This window comes from Phyllostomus discolor, chromosome 2 (genome assembly GCF_004126475.2).
Source record: "Phyllostomus discolor isolate MPI-MPIP mPhyDis1 chromosome 2, mPhyDis1.pri.v3, whole genome shotgun sequence".
Classification (NCBI taxonomy): Eukaryota; Metazoa; Chordata; class Mammalia; order Chiroptera; family Phyllostomidae; genus Phyllostomus; species Phyllostomus discolor.
The window spans coordinates 209,902,814-209,917,899 of NC_040904.2; the positions used below are offsets into that span (position 1 = coordinate 209,902,814).

Consider the following 15,086-nt stretch of genomic DNA (forward strand, 5'->3'; position numbering starts at 1 on the left):
TTTCAGGAGCAGCGGCCCAGCAGGAAGCTGGGGACCCGGGGATCTCCGCCCTCCCCAGCAGCGCCCTGCTGGGTGCGTCAGCTGGAGCAGGGACCCGGCACCTGCCCGCCCGCTCCGCCCTGTCCCCACTCCTCAGGCCACTGCCGCACACTGCTCTCCAGGGCCCGCCTCTGGTCTGCCCCACCCGCACCCTCTCTTCCCTGGCCTCTGGATGGACATGTCCTTCCCCTTCTGTGTGGGCTCTGTGACCTTCTGAGGCCTTGACTGGGGTGGGCGCCGGGGTCACAGTGGGCAGGGACGCAGGGCTCCTGGGTCTGAGGCGTGGCCATGAATCAGGAGTGGGGCCCTCATCCCTGTCCTAGGTTCCGATGGGCCCGGCCCCCTTCACCCCGCTTGCCCAGCCTGTGCTGAGACCTCCTTCTGGGGAGGGTGGGGCTGCGGGGGCAGGGTTTGTATGGACCCCGGCAGAGACAGGAGGGGAACTTGGCTGCCCGAATACTCCAGCCTTACCTCCCCCTTGCTGCCCGCTGCCCTCGCAGGGAGGAGAGGAGCCAGGCTAGCCTGACCTCTGCAAGGGGCCAGGCCCCCCGGGTGGGTGTGCACTGGACAGGCTGGGGGTCCTGAGCAGCCCCGGGAGGGGTATTTGCTACCTTGGAGAAGGGTTAACTCGGGGAGCAGTGGACTTTGCACCCCCCGCCCCCCTCCCCCAGGCCCGAGGAATCCTTTAATCAAGTTGGGTGCTGAAATTTCAGCTCTGAAATGCCGCCTTTGTGCTGGCGTCCAGGCGGCCGCCCCAGGGTGCGGGGGTCACTTTCTCGGCCCCGTTTCTCTAAATGGTCTCTTTGTTCCCGCTGGGCCGCTCAGTATCAGATGTGATTAAGGGAGATGAGGTTTGGGGGGGAGGGGCACTGGGGCCGGGGGTGGGGGTTAACCCTTAGGGGATAGGGGATGGGGAGATGGACAAGGGGGTGTTCTTCCTCCCGCCGCCTCCTGTCCATCCTGCTCCTCCTTTAGGGAGGCCGTCCCTTGCTACTCAGCTGGCCGGGCCTGAGCGTAGTCCGCAGCCCTCCCCAGGAGCACCTGCCCAGGAGCCAGGTCTTCCTGCTTCTCCAGGGTCCCTTGTCCTCTGTGGGGCCATCTCCCCTCTTCCCGTGTCCCCGGCGACTGACTCCCAGTCAGTCTGTGACGCGCAGAGGCCCCAGAGAGTAGGGGCGGGGAACAGACTGGAGACGGGCGGGTACCCTGGTTTTCGGTAGAGGTGAAGGGGCGGGTTGTGAGAGTCCTGAGCACACGAGGGTCGTGCTGACGGACCCGCAGCACAGTTCTAGGACGGGCCACTGCACGTGGGACAGCACCTCGGTACAGAGGAGACATCCAGGGGCCAGCACCGGGGTTCTGAGAACGCTGCCAGCTGCACCCACTGTAGTTTTTTCCTACGGTGGCTGGTCTGGCAGGTCAGGACACAGCACATCTCGGCGGTGGTACGGCGTCGGGCGGGCTCTATGCTATGGTGGGGGGTACATTTCACGGGGTACAGTTAGACTTAGAACTGCTCGCCGGTCTTCCCTTAAGAGTGCAGGGAGCAGAGCTGGGGGCGTGGATTTAGTGGCGCACGCAGGGCCTGCCTCTCTGCGTTTCCGCCTTCTGTACTGGCGACTTGCAGGGGGACAGTCAGCTCTGCAGGCACGGGAGCTCAGTAGGAGCGCTAATAAGCTGTATTCGGGGTTCCAAAAGGTGTAATGTAGGTGGGAAATGGGCAATTCCAGCAAGATGAAATCTGTTAGACATCGGTATAAGATCCTGCGTTCGCCCTGCCTGGCGTAGCTCAGTGGATTGAGCTCGGGCTGTGAACCAAAGCATCGCAGGTTCGATTCCCAGTCAGGGTACATGCCTGGGTTGCAGGCCACAGCCCCCAGCAACCACACATTGATGTTTCTCTTTCTCCCTCCCTCCCCTCTCTAAAAAAAAAATCTTTTTTAAAAAATCCTGCGTTCATCTACAACACAACAAGACCCCAGAAACCACGTGCCTCAGGGGACCTGACTGGGCAGCAGGCAGCGTCCACCCGTCCAAGCGAGCGGGTCTGTGGCCGCCGCCGCCGAGTTCCGTGGAGCCCGAGGTCTGGGGGTGGTCTGGGTTTGGTGGAGCTCCCGTGACGGCCGCCCCAGAGGGCTGGGCTAGGCCTTGGCGCTGCCCTCCGCCCCTGCCCAGATCCTGGCCGGGAGGGGAGAGCGGGCAGGGGAGCTGAGGCCGCTGGTCCGGAGCAGTGGGAAGAGCAGTGCTGCAGTGACGGTGGAGGTCGGCCCGCTGAGCGGAAGGGTGGAGCTGGGGCACCTGCACCCCCGAGCAAGACCCCCACAAAGCGTCACCTCCCTGCCTGGAAAGTGGGGCTGGAGATCCCATCCACTCCCCCACGGGCTGGAGCGACAGGAAGTGTTCGGCCCAGGAGCACTCAGTGTGTCGCAGTCACTCCTGTCAGCACTGTCAGCGGGGTGTAAGGAAGCCTCCCAGCCACCTGACCCCCCCAGTGGGGCCCCACAGAGAAGACAGTCACCCCGTTCCTCGGGCGGAGCGGCTCCTGGCCCCCAGCGCATTCAGCTGAGGAAGGAGCTCTTAGGGAGCCGGCACTGAAGGGTTAGGCTGCACACCTGCTACCCTGGGCTTACCCTCAGACCCGGGCAACTGCTGGGACCATCGGCAAACCCTGGAATGGCCTGGCATGCGTGTGCCTGCACATTGCGGGGGGTGGAAAGTGGAGGGGTGCAGAGAGAAAAGGCCCGGCTCCAGCTGGCCAGACTGCAAGAGGTCAGGCCTGAGCGGCCTGTCGTTCCAATACCTGTCTTGAATTCTTCGCAAGCCCCCTCTCTGCTGGGCCAGCAGACAGGCTGCTTGGCAGGCGCCCTGGCTGAGTTCCAGCCCGAGGCAGGGAGTGGCCCACCTGCAGTGTGGGCACAGCTGGGCCAGGGGGCAGCTCCCATCCGAGGCCTCGGCCCCTGAGCACAGATGGACACCGCTGCGTTGCCTCCACCGTCCCAGGGTGGAGAGGAGACCCCTGGGTCAGCTCTCCTTTGCAGTCCGCCCCTAGCCACTTCCAGAGACTGTCTGGGGAAGCACAGGCACAGGGATGAGAGACTAAGAGACAGGCTAGTTCAGGCCCACCAGGCAGGTAACTGGAACCTTTAATTTTATTACGTGGAATGCTTAATGCAGAGTTAATAGGGGCTGGAGAACCTAGGGGAGGGGTGAGGGCAGAGGGCGCTACTGAGATAAATAAGAGGGGGCAGTAATGAGTTACATGTGGACTGTGGGGGCTGCAGAACGGGGAGATGGGGGCAGACAGAGCTACATACTTTACTCGGATACCACTGGGGAGCAGAGGGCGGACGGCCGGGGCGGAATGCACACGGCAGGAGTTCAGTGTCTTCAGCCTGCTGCCAGCCACCCGTGTGCTGGGCCCTGCCCGGCCTCCTGGAGCCGAGGGCACGGGCCTGGGCGGCTCAGCGCTCTGGGGAGCCCACGGAGTCTGGGGCTGGGAGCAGGGGCCACAGAGCCTGGCGAGGGACAAGGGGGCTGGCGGGGGGGCCGGGAGGGAGGCTCTGGGAATTGTCTCCAAGTCCTTTCCTCACCTCAAGGTCTGGGAGGTCCCCGTGGAGGAGGACCCGGGGCCCCTCTTTCTCAATGAGACAAAGAATGAGGTGGTTGGCATAGAACTGGACCCGGGGGCCTCTATGCCAATTGCTTTCTGTGCTCGGGAGGTGTGGGGCACGGGGGGTGGGGGGATGTGGAGACCTTCCTCTGAGTCCCCACCCGACCCCCACACCCTCTGAGGCTGTTCAAAGCTGCCCGCAGCCCCCGAGGGCAGACGTAGCCCACTCCGGCTACTGATGCAGGCCTCAGGCTGGCCTTGACCTTAGGCAGGTGGCTCAGGTGGCTCGGGGCGTGTCAGGCCTCTTGTTCCCCATGAGAAAGAAAATGCAGGCACGGGAATGGCACGGCCTCCGATCCCCATCCGACCCTGGACGCTTCCCCGCTCCCACAGCGGGGTGAGCAGGCCCTTCTTGGGTCCTGGGATCGCGGGTCATCCTGTCCGGGGCGCCAATCACCCTCCTCCTCCTCCTCAGCCCAGCCCAGCCGAGCGGGCCTCCGGACAGGACGGGGTGGGGGTCATCGAAGGTAGTGAGCCAGGCGGAAAGCTTCCCCTCAGCTGTCAGCCTCCGCAGCCTCCTCCCCAGCCACCCCCAGGCCCGGGACGGGCGAGGAACGGGGGCGCGAGGGCTTGGGAAAGGGGCGTGCTACCCAGACCGGCTGCACGGGGGTGTGGCGGGGGCCCCCCTAAGGCCGGGACAGTGTCGTGTACACCGGCTGCTCCCAGTGCGTGGGGCTGTGGGACTGGGGCCCCGAGGGGCTGGGGTCGGAGATGGCCGTGTAGAGGGGCCGCTGCGAGGGCCCCATGTAGGAGAAGGCCGAGTAGAGGCCGGAGGCCTGGCCCGAGTGGCCGTAGTAGGGTCCCGAGGGCTGGTGGTCAGAGTAGTCGAACTGGGGGCGGGAGATGGAGGGGAAGGCGGAGCCGTAGTGGGGCAGGCTGAGGGAGGTGTAGGCGATCTGCGAGGTGGACGGCTGGTCGCCGTAGTGCGGGGGCCCCTGGGGCCCCGCCGTCTCCGTCTTCACCTGGGCTTTGGCATCCACGCCCGGGGGAGACACCGTGGGCAGGGCCACGCCTGGCGGCTTGGAGATCCAGGCGGAGTGTCCGCTGGCCACGGCCAGGGCACTGCCCAGCCCGTAGCCGGCCGCCGAGTAGCCGCCCACGTGGCCCGGGTGCCCGTTGGGCGGCAGGTACTGGTCCAACTCAGCCACGTCGAAGGTCTCCATGTTGGACATTACCTCGTGGCTGATCTCCCCGATGTCCACGTTGCCGAAGTCGATGTGCGGCTTCCCGCCCTCCCCCATGGAGCGCCCGTCCCGCTTGGGGTCCGCCTTGCCCGGCTGCAGCTCTGTCTTCGGGGTGGTCGGCGGGGTGGGCGGGCCGTGGCTCTGGCCTGGGCGGGAGGAGGGAGACAGACAGCAACGGGGAGTGAGATTGGTCGCACTCCCGGGTCCTGACGCTCCTCTCTCGGGGAAGACGCCTCCAGGAGGCTGCGGGCCGAGGCCGCGTGACCGTGCGCGTCCCACATGTCTGGGCAGCCCCGGCCGGCGGGTGTTTACGTAACGGTCGTGGGTTGGCCTCCGGTTTTTCTTGAAACCCCCCACTCTCACAGATGGGTCCTTCCTCCCCCACTCCCGCCGGACCCCCTCTATCCCCCGCTCCAGAGAGACCCGCCTCCCCGTGAGAAACCTCGCCGCTGGAAAGCTCTTCCTCACATCAGCTGAAGTCGCTTCCCTCCCTGCTCCCGCGGCCCCTTAGCTGCTGAGCCCAGGGAGCATGCGCAGAGGGGGGCAGGCGAGCTGCTGGGGTCCTGCTCCACCCCCCCGCCCCGCCCCGCAGCTCGCCTGCCCCCCTCTGCGCATGCTCGCTGGGCCTGTGGGCTGCTTCCCTTGCTGACCTCGCCCTCGCCTCTCCATTCCACTTCTGCCGGCTTCCCTGTGCCTCCCGCCCTGGCCCCTGAACGGCGGTGCCCCGTCCCACCCCCTTCCTCCTCCCAAGGCCCCACACTCCAGAAAACCCTCCCTTTGAACCGGACCCCCACCATGCTCTTGCCCCCTGCACACACCCTGCTGCCCCGGCTCCTCTAGCGGCTCCCCCCGCCCCCTGCCTGTTCAGGAGAGGCCACGGACCACCTCCACCCCGGCTTCTCCGTCCATTTTCGCATCACACACTCCGTCCCCAAACACTGCCCGGCCCAGGGGCACAGGTGCAAATAAACTGTGTCGCTGTCTTCACAAGCTGGGAGGCTTGGGGGTCCTGAGACCCACCCGTGGCCGGAGGGCCGCGCCAGCAGCGCTGTGATGGCAGGGCGTGCAGAGGGTCAGGAGGCCAGCAGAAGCCACTAGCCCTGCCCTGGGGACTTGGGAAAGGTCTCACCAAGGAGAGGTAGCCGACAGAGCTGAGCCTTGAAGGCCGAGAAAAAGCCCGTGCCCACAGTCATAGTCTGAGCTGGTGGTCCTGCACACAGCGCAGGGCCTTCTGGAGCGTGGGGCACATGTGCACGTGTGCGGGGGGTGTTTCTGAATCTCGGAGGGTGGCGTGTGTGTGTGTGTGTGTGGCCGGGGAGGGACGGCTGGGCTGGGGGCCCGTCAGAGAGAGACCAGAGCTCCTACAGGGCAGGCCTGTGCCCCGTCCAGCAGACCAGAGGAAAGGCCAGGTCCTGCGCCGGCCACGCGTCCTGGGCTTTGGGCTTCAGTTCCGTGAGCCGGGCAGGCCCCTGTCCTCTCAACCAGCTCCTCGTCGGTGAACGGAGGCCGCACCGAGTAGCTCGGCCCGGACCCCCTCCCGAGGCCTTCTCAGGCCGGGGTCCGGGTATCTGGGGAGACCTGACGAAGGAGTGCTGGGGACTCCTCCCTGGAGATGGAGCCGCGGTGGGCGGGCTTTGTGCGCACTCTCCCCTCCCCCGTACTTAATGCGCCCTGTTCCTCGCTGCGGCTCCCTCTGGGCCCCCGGTTTCTGAGTGTGTGCTCCCGGGCAGGCGGGGACAAGGGAGGGCTCGGGACGTGTCTTCCGAGGGCGGAGCTCTGCTCCCCGAGACTTCCCGGGGCCCGACCCACGCACGGCATTCTGCACAGTAAGAACCCAAGCGAGGCAGCCGGGTTGCCGGCAGAGGCCCCGGAGCCAGAGCACCCTGGGTCAGACCTCCACCCCCGGCACATGGCCTCACAGCTGAGGCCTGAGCCCAGGCAGAGCAGCCGCCTCCTCCCAGTTTAGAGTGACTGAGTGAGTGTACACGGGAAGCAGTTGGCACAGTGCCTGGCACACAGTAGGTGCTCAGTTAATGCTGGCCGTTACCACCATTAATGAGAAGGAACGAGACGCCGGGTCTGGCCCTGGCTCGGCCCGTGTGCAAGGTCACGTGCCATGTCTCCCCCACCAGCTTAGGGGGTGCGAGGGGCAAGGGTCTCTTCTCCATCCAGCCCCCTGTCCCTCAAGCTCGGCCTGTCCCCTCCTTCCTGGCTGTGGCTCGCCCCACGGCCCCCTCATCTGGTGCCTTCACCCAGCAGCACACAGTGACCCCTCCCGTCAGCAGAGCTGTCCTGCCGGGCGGCCTTCCCTGGCCCCTGGGGCCCCGCTGAGCTCCTTCTGGGCCCCTGCACCCAGCGGGGGTGACCGTGCAGTCTGGCGAGCCCTTTCCAGGGCCCAGGGCCATCGTGGGGTGTCAGGGGCTCATGCCATTCACCCGGCCTTCACCTCTCCCCACTGCCCGGGCTCCCCCACCCGTGGCTCACCGCCCCCTGCCCCTGTCTCAGCTCCCGGCGCAGCGCTCACCCGAGGGGTGCTCAGGGTTCCCGTCCGACATCGGGGAGCCCTCTCCCGGGTGCCGGTGGTCCAGGTGGGCGCTCTTGTAGTGGGCCTGGATGGCGGCCGCCCCGCCCTGCTCGGCATCCCCGCCGGGGCACTCGGCCTCCCCCTGGGCCGCCTTGCCGTTCTTCCGCCTCCTCGGCTGGTACTTGTAGTCCGGGTGGTCCTTCTTGTGCTGCATCCGCAGCCGCTCGGCCTCCTCGATGAAGGGGCGCTTGTCGCTCTCGTTGAGCAGCCTGAGGCGGGGGGCGGGGTGGGGGGCAGAAGAGCGTGAGCGTCTTCCCTGGGAAACAGCGAGGCCTGAGGCCGGGAGCCGGCGGGGAGGCCTGCCCTGTGATTCGGGGACTGGCAGGTGTGAGGCTCGGGGGGCTGACCTCACCCCAGATCTCTCAGGGGCTGGGGTGCAGCAGGGGTCGGCCTGCTGCTCCTAGGGGCCCCTGGGGTGGAGCTGGAAGTACGAAGAGGGCTTAGGAGGGGCAGACGTCAGTGGAAGACTTTCTCATCATTGAGGCTAGACGGAGCTGGCTGCCTCGACAGGGGGTGAGCTCCCCGGGACTAGAGGTGTGCAAACAGACGCATCACGGTGAGGGGGAGAGCCCAGTCTCGGCTACTTCCTAGCTGTGTGAGCGTGGGCAAGCCCCTTCTCTGAGCCTTAGTTCCTTCACCTACAAAACGAGGATGACAACACCCACTTCCCCAGGTGCGGACTGGCCGAGGCAGTAACGGGCGTGAATCGCTTTGCGCCAGGCCTGGGTGGGGGCTGGCGCTGGACCCAGAGGTGCTGCTCTGAGGCTGCCTGAGGGCTGGTTGGACAGGAGGGCCTGGGGGGGCCCTTCTCACCCTGGAGTTCTGGTTCTGTGGGTTCCCGTGTGCCGGGGCCGAGGGGCGGGACGTGAGCACTTTCGCTGCTCGGTGGGGGGAAAGCAGCACCTTATGCTGGGCTGACGGGGGCGGGGGGGGGGGTGCAGAAAGCCAGACCCCCTCCCCCGCCAGCAGTGGAGGGAAGCCCTGCAGGAGCTGCCCCCGCCCACCAGGCCCTAGCCAGGGCTGGAGGGTGGGTGGTCAGGGCTCGGCTGCCCCAGAGAGAGGAGGGCCGGATGGGGCGCCTTGCAGAGGGTGCTGAGGAGGAAGAACACGGACCTGTGGAATCCCAGACATGAGGGGCTCCGTTCTCTGCCCGACGGGCCACCCTCTCTAGCCCCCCTCCCCGCAGTGGGCGCCCTCTTCCCCCCCGTCAGCAGCAGGCTGAGCCCTCCGGCCCAGGCTGGGAGGGGGTGGTCACACCAGGCACCTCCTAGCCGGCCGCAGCATTCCTCTGCAGCTTAGCCTCCCCCGCGGCTCCCTCTCCCCAGGCCCCGGCCCAGCCCTGGCCCGGCTTTGTCCAGGGGTCCCTCTAGCTGAGTGATGGGGGACCGGCAGGGACTCCAGATCCCGGCCTGGGGGCCAGGGAGGGGGATGCCGACCTCCCCCCAGCCAGGTCTCTGGGACGTGGGCGTGTGGGGGTTGGGCAGGGGGACAGGGGAGGGCAGGGAAGGGCACAGAACCGCACAGGAAGGTGAGGAGCAGGCCCAGCCGGCGCGGACACCCAGCGCACTCTCCACCCAGCTGCCAATCTGGCGTGAATCGGCAAGAAAATGGCAGGGGCGCGGAGGGAGGGTGCGGGCCAGAAGAGAGGGAGGATTCCAGCATCACATCCCCCTGTCCCGTCCCGTGTCCCGTGTCCCGTGCTCGCTCCTCCCAGCACCCTAAGCTGGACAGAAACCCAACCTCGAGCCCACCTGCTCCGCCCGCCCAACACCAGCCCTGGCCCCAGCGCCACCCCGCCCTTGGGGGCTGGAGAGGCCAACCCCACCTCGGACCACAAGCCTAGCCTCCCCCGGACCCCACACCCATCCTGCCCCAGCACGTGCACCCCATCATCCCCAGGCTGCCCCCGGCTCCAGTGCAGCCCTCACTCACTCAGCGAGGCCGCCTCGCTCGCATCGCCCACGGCTCTGCCTGTGCACCCAACCCTCCTGGGCACCTTCGCTTCCCCTCTGCCCTCTGGGTCTCTGAGGTTTGGAATGCGGGCGGGGAAAGGGTAGACTGGTTCCCCCCCAAACTGGAGGCCCCAGCCTGGGGGGGTCCCAAGGTGGGGCCCTGGCTGTGGCTCCGCCTGCTCCTCCCGCCAGGGAAGGGGCCTGGGACCCCCGCTTCGTCTCTTGGCTCCAATCACTCTCCCCAGGCGGGCCACAGCCCCACATGGTCCGCCTCTCGGCGTCTGCTCCCAGGTGAGCCCCGGGCTGCGTGCAGCTGTGGGACCCGGGCAGCGACACGGGAGCCAGGACCCAGGACCTGGACGCCGGCGTGTCTGACCCCCCACTTCCTCCCAGCACCCCATGCAGTCTGCCCATCTGTCTCTCTCTTTTGGGGGTCAGGGCCCCTGTTTTCCAGTTCTGCGTACTGAGTCACCCCTTTCCCGATGGCTCAGGAGTCATGACCCTGGAGGGGACCCAGGAGGAGCCCATGGAGAGACAGCCGTACTACGCCTAGTCCGAGTCCCAGGATCCCAGGATGCCCCTTGGCATCCAGGGAGCCCCCCTGCAGGTCGGCATACTCTCTGATCCTCTGCCCTGGCCTGCCGCCCCCGCCCCGGGACTGGGTCCTGGGCCAGCTTTCCGGACTGCCCCGCCCCAGCGGGGCGCCCGGGGGCACCCTGAGCGCCTGTGCTCATCACGTCGGGTGTGGTGGCCAGAAATGAGTCCTCCCGAGGGAGCCCAAGCCTGGGGTTCTGGGCCCGGGGGGGACAGGGCCAGGGACAACAGAGGGTCCAATCTTAAGTCCCTGTCGACGGGACAAGGGAGAAATGGGGGCCCCCCTGGCTCTGGCGCTCTCGCTGGGCGTTCCCTGTGGTGTGCTCGCCCTGCCCGCGGCCGCTCTCCCTCCTGCTCGTCTGTCGCTCACTTGCCCTTTTCGGGCCGTGGCATCGGCCGGCCTGTCCTGGGCCGAGCCCTGCGGGGGCGTGACGGGCCCCAGGCAGAGGGGCTGCACGCAGCCCCTGCTCTCGGGCGCAGCCGGACCCTCCGGGTCTGAGGCCCGCGGCCTGCCCAGGGGTAGCAGAGAGCCCAGGGCTGCGGGGGGAGGGGGGCACCAGGCCTCCCGCAAACACGCAGCCAAGGACAGGCCGGGGCTGCACGTCGAGAACCCCTCTCGGTCTCCTGGAAGCCCTCTCACTCCTGCCAGCCCCCCAAGCCTTTGGCCCCCAGGACCCAGTCTCCGCTGTTCCCCGGGCTGGCAAGGGAGCACGGCAGTGGGAGGGCCGGCGGGTGGTGGCCTCCTCCGACACAGCCCGGACTTTCCGCTCTCCCCTTCTCTGCCCCCACCCTCCCGAGCACACGGCAGAGTGAAAGGGTGACCTGCCACCGACACCAGGGATGGCATGGGGGAAGACCCCTGGGCGGGAACTAGGGGTCCCGGGTCCTGGCCCTGGCTCCCTGGCACTGCCAGCTGCGGTTGGGAGGCCCATGCCGCCGCCCGGGGTCTCCTTGTGGGGAATCGGGCGTGTCCCAGAGCCCCTGTTCCCCCTGCGAGCTGCTGGGGACTCTGGGGGTAGTGGGGGCCGTCGCCTTGCTCAACTGTCCCCGAGGAGGCCAGGCGGAGTAGGGGGCTGGCAGACTTCTGTTTTGGGGGGATGTTTTCCCCTGGGGTTTGGGCTGGTCCCAGGGAGACTGGGAGTCCGAGAGACCCTGGGTGGGAGGGGAGCCCAGGGTCCCTCTGGGCCGGGGCTCTCAGCAACAGCGTCAGGGCGGAGGGTAGGAGGTTACTCCAGGCTGGGTGGGGCTTTGGGAAGGAAGATGGCGCCGGACTGGGAGAGGCAGTGGGGGGCCAGAGAGAGCCGGTCAGCCTTTGGGACAGGGTGGGAGGGGGAGGCTCCTTCCTGTGTGTCCCCTCCCCTGGGGGATGAAGAAGCCCCAGGACGGGGAAGAGGGTGGGGTCAGGAGGGCGCAGCGCGAGCAGCGGGGGTGGGACAGCCTCCTGCTGCCACAGACTTGCCCCTCAGCACTCCCCACTCCTCCTTCTTCCAAAGACTCCTGCCTGAACGCCTCGCTTGCCTGGAACCTCTACCACTTGTGCACCTGGTTGCCTCAGTTTCCCTGCCATTCTTGGCCAAGCGTTTCCCCAGCACGGGTGGCAGTGGCACCCCTGAGTGCGGGCACCTGCAGGCCTGCGCCGCCGTCCTCCCTGCCGCCAGCCTCGTCTCCCCAGGCAGAAGCCCAGGCCCCACCGCCTGCCAGCGACAGAATTCCAACCACGAGGGGGCGCCTTTCTGCCCGCTGCCCCCCGGTGGGGAGCCAGACTAGGCCTCGGGAGTTCTGAGCCAGCACCACCAAAAGGGGGTACTTGTGGGGGGCAGGGCGGGCCCGATGCCCACACCTGGTCTTCTAGCCCCATCAGGAGATGGCTGGCCCCCCACAAGGGCCCGAGGAGTCCCCGTCCGGCCTGAACCGCCCGCAGCTGGAGGGCCCGCGGGAAGTCCCGGCGGGCGGCGGGTGCGCTCACCTCCAGAGCTTGCCCAGCGTCTTGCTGAGCTCGGCGTTGTGCAGGTGCGGGTACTGGTCGGCCAGCTTCCTGCGCGCCGCCTGCGCCCACACCATGAAGGCGTTCATGGGCCGCTTGACGTGCGGTTTGCTCTTGCTGGCGCCGTTGACGCGCACCGGCATGGGCACCAGCGTCCAGTCGTAGCCGCTCAGCACCTGGCTGACGGCCTCGCGGATGCACACGGGAAACTTGTCATCGTCCGCCTCGCCGTCCTGCTGCTCCTTCTTGACCTTGCTCAGCTCTCCCGGCCCCGGGCTGGCTCTCAGGCCCGATCCCCCGCCGCCGCCGCCGCCGTCGGGTCCCAGCGAGGGCGCGCTACCCGGGGACAGGCAGCGGGGCTCCTCGGAGCCCACAGGGCTCAGCTCCACCTCGGAGAGGTCCTGCTCCTCCGCCATGTCGCCCCCGGCCGCCGCCGCCGCCTCGGCCGCCTCCCTGGGGCCCGCCTCCGGCGTCCTCGCGAAGAGTCCCACGCTCACCTGGACGGGGAAGGAGGGCGCGATGGAGCGGCCGCGCGCGCAGCCCGGACGGCGGCCCGGGATGTGACACGGGCGCAGCCCCGAGGTGGCGGCCGCCCTGCTCCCCCTAAACCTACTGTAGCTCCCAGGCCGCGCGCACATGCCAGACCCGGCTCGGCCTCCTAGCTCCTGCCTCCACGTCTTCCCACCACCTGGTCCCAACCGTCTCTTGGTGTGGGTGGGTTTGGGATTTTTTTTAAACCTCCTTTAGGGTGGAGGTTTGTTGATGGAAAGGAAGAAAAACGGACTCTTTTTTTTTTTTTCTCCTCTAATCCTGGCTCCTGGAATTTCCCACCTTTTCTTTCACCTTTCCTTCCTCCCTTCCGCCTGCCCCTGCGCAGTCCAGAGGAGCTGAGTGGGGGGCAGGTGCGGGGGGCGGTCGGCCTCTCCCCACCCCAGGCCTCACAGCAGGGGCCCAGGCCTGGGCCGCGGACGGGAGGAGAGGGCTGCGCACTCACTCACCTCCTCGGACCTCTCCTCCGGCCTGGGGCTCGTCCTTAGGAAGTGGAAAACCGTGTCCCAAGGTGTGCGGTCCAGCTCGGGGCTGGGGGTTGACGCTGGTGGGCTGGGAGGGAGGGGCTGAGGGGCCCTGAGCCTCAGGCCACGGCCTCGTCGGGACGGAGCCTGAATCCTCACCACCAACCACCCTGGCCGGACAGCCCGAGACTGACTGAGCACTGAGCTGCCGCCGAGGGCTGGGGAAGGAAGGAGGGGGAGAGGGGGGAGGGGAGGGAGGGGAGGGCAGAAGGTGGAGCCTCCAGCGCTTTCCTTCGTCCCGACGCTCAGGGCTCCTCAGCCAGGCCCCCCCACCCCCCACCCCGGCTGCCTGCACCGCTGCCCCAGGCCCGGCTCTCCGGGAGGTGCGGGAGTGGGGGTGGCCAGGCTGGGAAAGCCAGGGGATGCTCCTGGGTGGGGTCGGAACCTGTTGCCTGAAGGAAAATTGGGCCTAACTGTGATTCGTCCCCAACTCCTGCCCCAGGTAGCCAGATTGGCGGCTGGCAAAAGATGGAGGAGCGGTGAGAAGGCCGGCGAGGGTTCTGCTGACCAGCGAGGGTGGCTGGCTGGTGCTGCCTCACTCGGTATCTTACGGGGCACCTGTGCCCAGGCCCCGCTTCCCGGCGGTCTCACCCCCCCCCTCCCATGGCTGCCCTCTCTGTTCCGACTCACAGAGGCCCGGGTGTCTACTTGGGATGGCAGGGGGCAGCTCCACACCCCGTGCCGGGGGCAGATGACCCGGCTGGACCCCGGTCCCTTCTCACTGCACACCCAGCACGCGTTAGGTGGGCTGGCTCAAGGGGCACAGACAGAACTGACGCTACCAGGAGGCTGGGCTGGTGGCCGAGGGTCCTCTTCTAGTGGGTCTGGAAGGGTCCTGGGGCCGTGCTTTCTGAGACCCGTCTCCCTTCACGCTGGGTTCACCCTCCCTTGGCGGGGGGAGTCCCAGGCCTGGTTATCATGCAGTCCCCCACTCCTGAGAAAGGGTGGGGCGTGGCCCCGCCCCTGCTCCCTCCTCGGTGCCCTTCTCCCCTCAGCCTCCTCCCCAGCGGGTGTCTCCTCCATCTTTCTGTCTTGCCCATCGCCCAGGACTCCTCTCTCTCTCCTCCTTCCTAGGCCTTCCCTCAGAGGTCACGTCCTCCCTCTCTCCTCCGTGGGGGGGTGTCCAGGCAGAGGCCTGAGTGTGCTGAGTGGAGGGACCGTTGTTGGAGCCTGGGCCGCACTGGTGACCAGGTACGGTCCTGCGCTCCTCGGCAGCCGGGCCAGGCCCCGGGCCCACCCCGAGGGAGTCCCATCTGGAGTGGGGCTGGAAGGGGGTCTGGGCGAGAACTCACGCTTGGGAAAGGCCAAGGGGGTGGAGGGGAGGGCGTAATGGGACACAATGAGGTAGTCACACGAGGCGAAGGCATGTTGGGGGTGGGGGGAGCGGACATCGGAACACACACTCACACACACACACACACGCTCACACACACACACAACCAGCCAGACAATCGGGCCAGTGTGTCTGGGGCCTCGGAGCCCAGTGAATTAGGAGTTTGATAAGGGTTTTCTCTTTCTCTTGCTCGCTGGCCTTGGACAATCTCCCCCCAGTTTTCCTCGACGCCACCCCCGGCGTTGCCAACCCCCCTCCCCCCGCCTCCCTTCTCTTCCCTGTGCCCAGGCTCTTGTTCGGGGCCTTGAAACAGTGAGCCGTCTTTGTTCGGAATACAGGTGAACGGCAATCATGTGATTAACACACACACACATAAAAAGCTTTTTAACAGCGCCCGCCCGGCCTCAGAGCCGCCCAGAGAGGAGCCGCCCTGGATGGACAGAGGGACGGAGGGACGAGCACCCAGCTGGCCATGTCCGGCGGCCCTCGGCAGCCGCCAGCACCCGCTGCTGCCAGCCCGCCCGCCGCCCGCCTGCCTGGCATCTCTTGATCCCGGTGGGTCCCCGTTCATCCTTCCACCCCGGGGTCCTCCTCTTGGAGGGAAGGGCCTCCCTGCCCCCTGTGGTGCCTGAGATTCGGTCCCGAGACCCCCTAGGGCAGGGAGGGGCGGCAGTGG

General features: G+C 67.4%; 2 protein-coding genes across 3 annotated transcripts in view; one reads left to right on the forward strand and one right to left on the reverse strand.

The window, feature by feature from the left end:
- Positions 1 to 1,878: 1,878 nt before the first annotated feature.
- Positions 1,879 to 13,220, reverse strand: SOX10 (SRY-box transcription factor 10). Of its 2 annotated transcripts, XM_036019607.1 has the most exons (5): positions 13,003 to 13,130; positions 11,987 to 12,501; positions 7,415 to 7,683; positions 3,627 to 5,036; positions 1,879 to 1,891 (listed from the first exon to the last, which is right to left on the reverse strand). In XM_036019607.1, exons 2-4 carry the CDS (start codon positions 12,418 to 12,420, stop codon positions 4,333 to 4,335), a joined length of 1,407 nt encoding a protein of 468 aa, XP_035875500.1. In that variant the 5' UTR covers positions 12,421 to 12,501; positions 13,003 to 13,130; the 3' UTR covers positions 1,879 to 1,891; positions 3,627 to 4,332. The 2 variants fall into 2 exon arrangements, with proteins under 2 accessions (XP_035875500.1, XP_028388856.1); XM_028533055.2 differs by lacking the exon at positions 1,879 to 1,891 and having other exon boundaries at positions 3,153 to 5,036; positions 13,003 to 13,220.
- Positions 13,221 to 14,802: 1,582 nt separating this feature from the next.
- Positions 14,803 to 15,086, forward strand: part of PICK1 (protein interacting with PRKCA 1) — a 66,739-nt gene continuing 66,455 nt past the window's right edge. Inside the window, exon 1 of the mRNA XM_036019609.1 lies at positions 14,803 to 14,965. The gene's annotated coding sequence lies outside the window, so the exon portion shown is untranslated. The remainder of the gene's footprint in view (positions 14,966 to 15,086) is intronic.

Coding starts and splice junctions, on each gene's coding strand:
- SOX10 (XM_036019607.1), bottom strand. CDS start 12,420: ATGGCGGAGGAGCAGGACCTCTCCGAGGTGGAGCTGAGCCCTGTGGGC. Junction 7,684..11,986: donor ACGCTGGGCAAGCTCTGGAG/GTGAGCGCACCC, acceptor CCCCCGCCTCAG/GCTGCTCAACGAGAGCGACA. Junction 5,037..7,414: donor GAACCCTGAGCACCCCTCGG/GTGAGCGCTGCG, acceptor CCTCCCGCCCAG/GCCAGAGCCACGGCCCGCCC.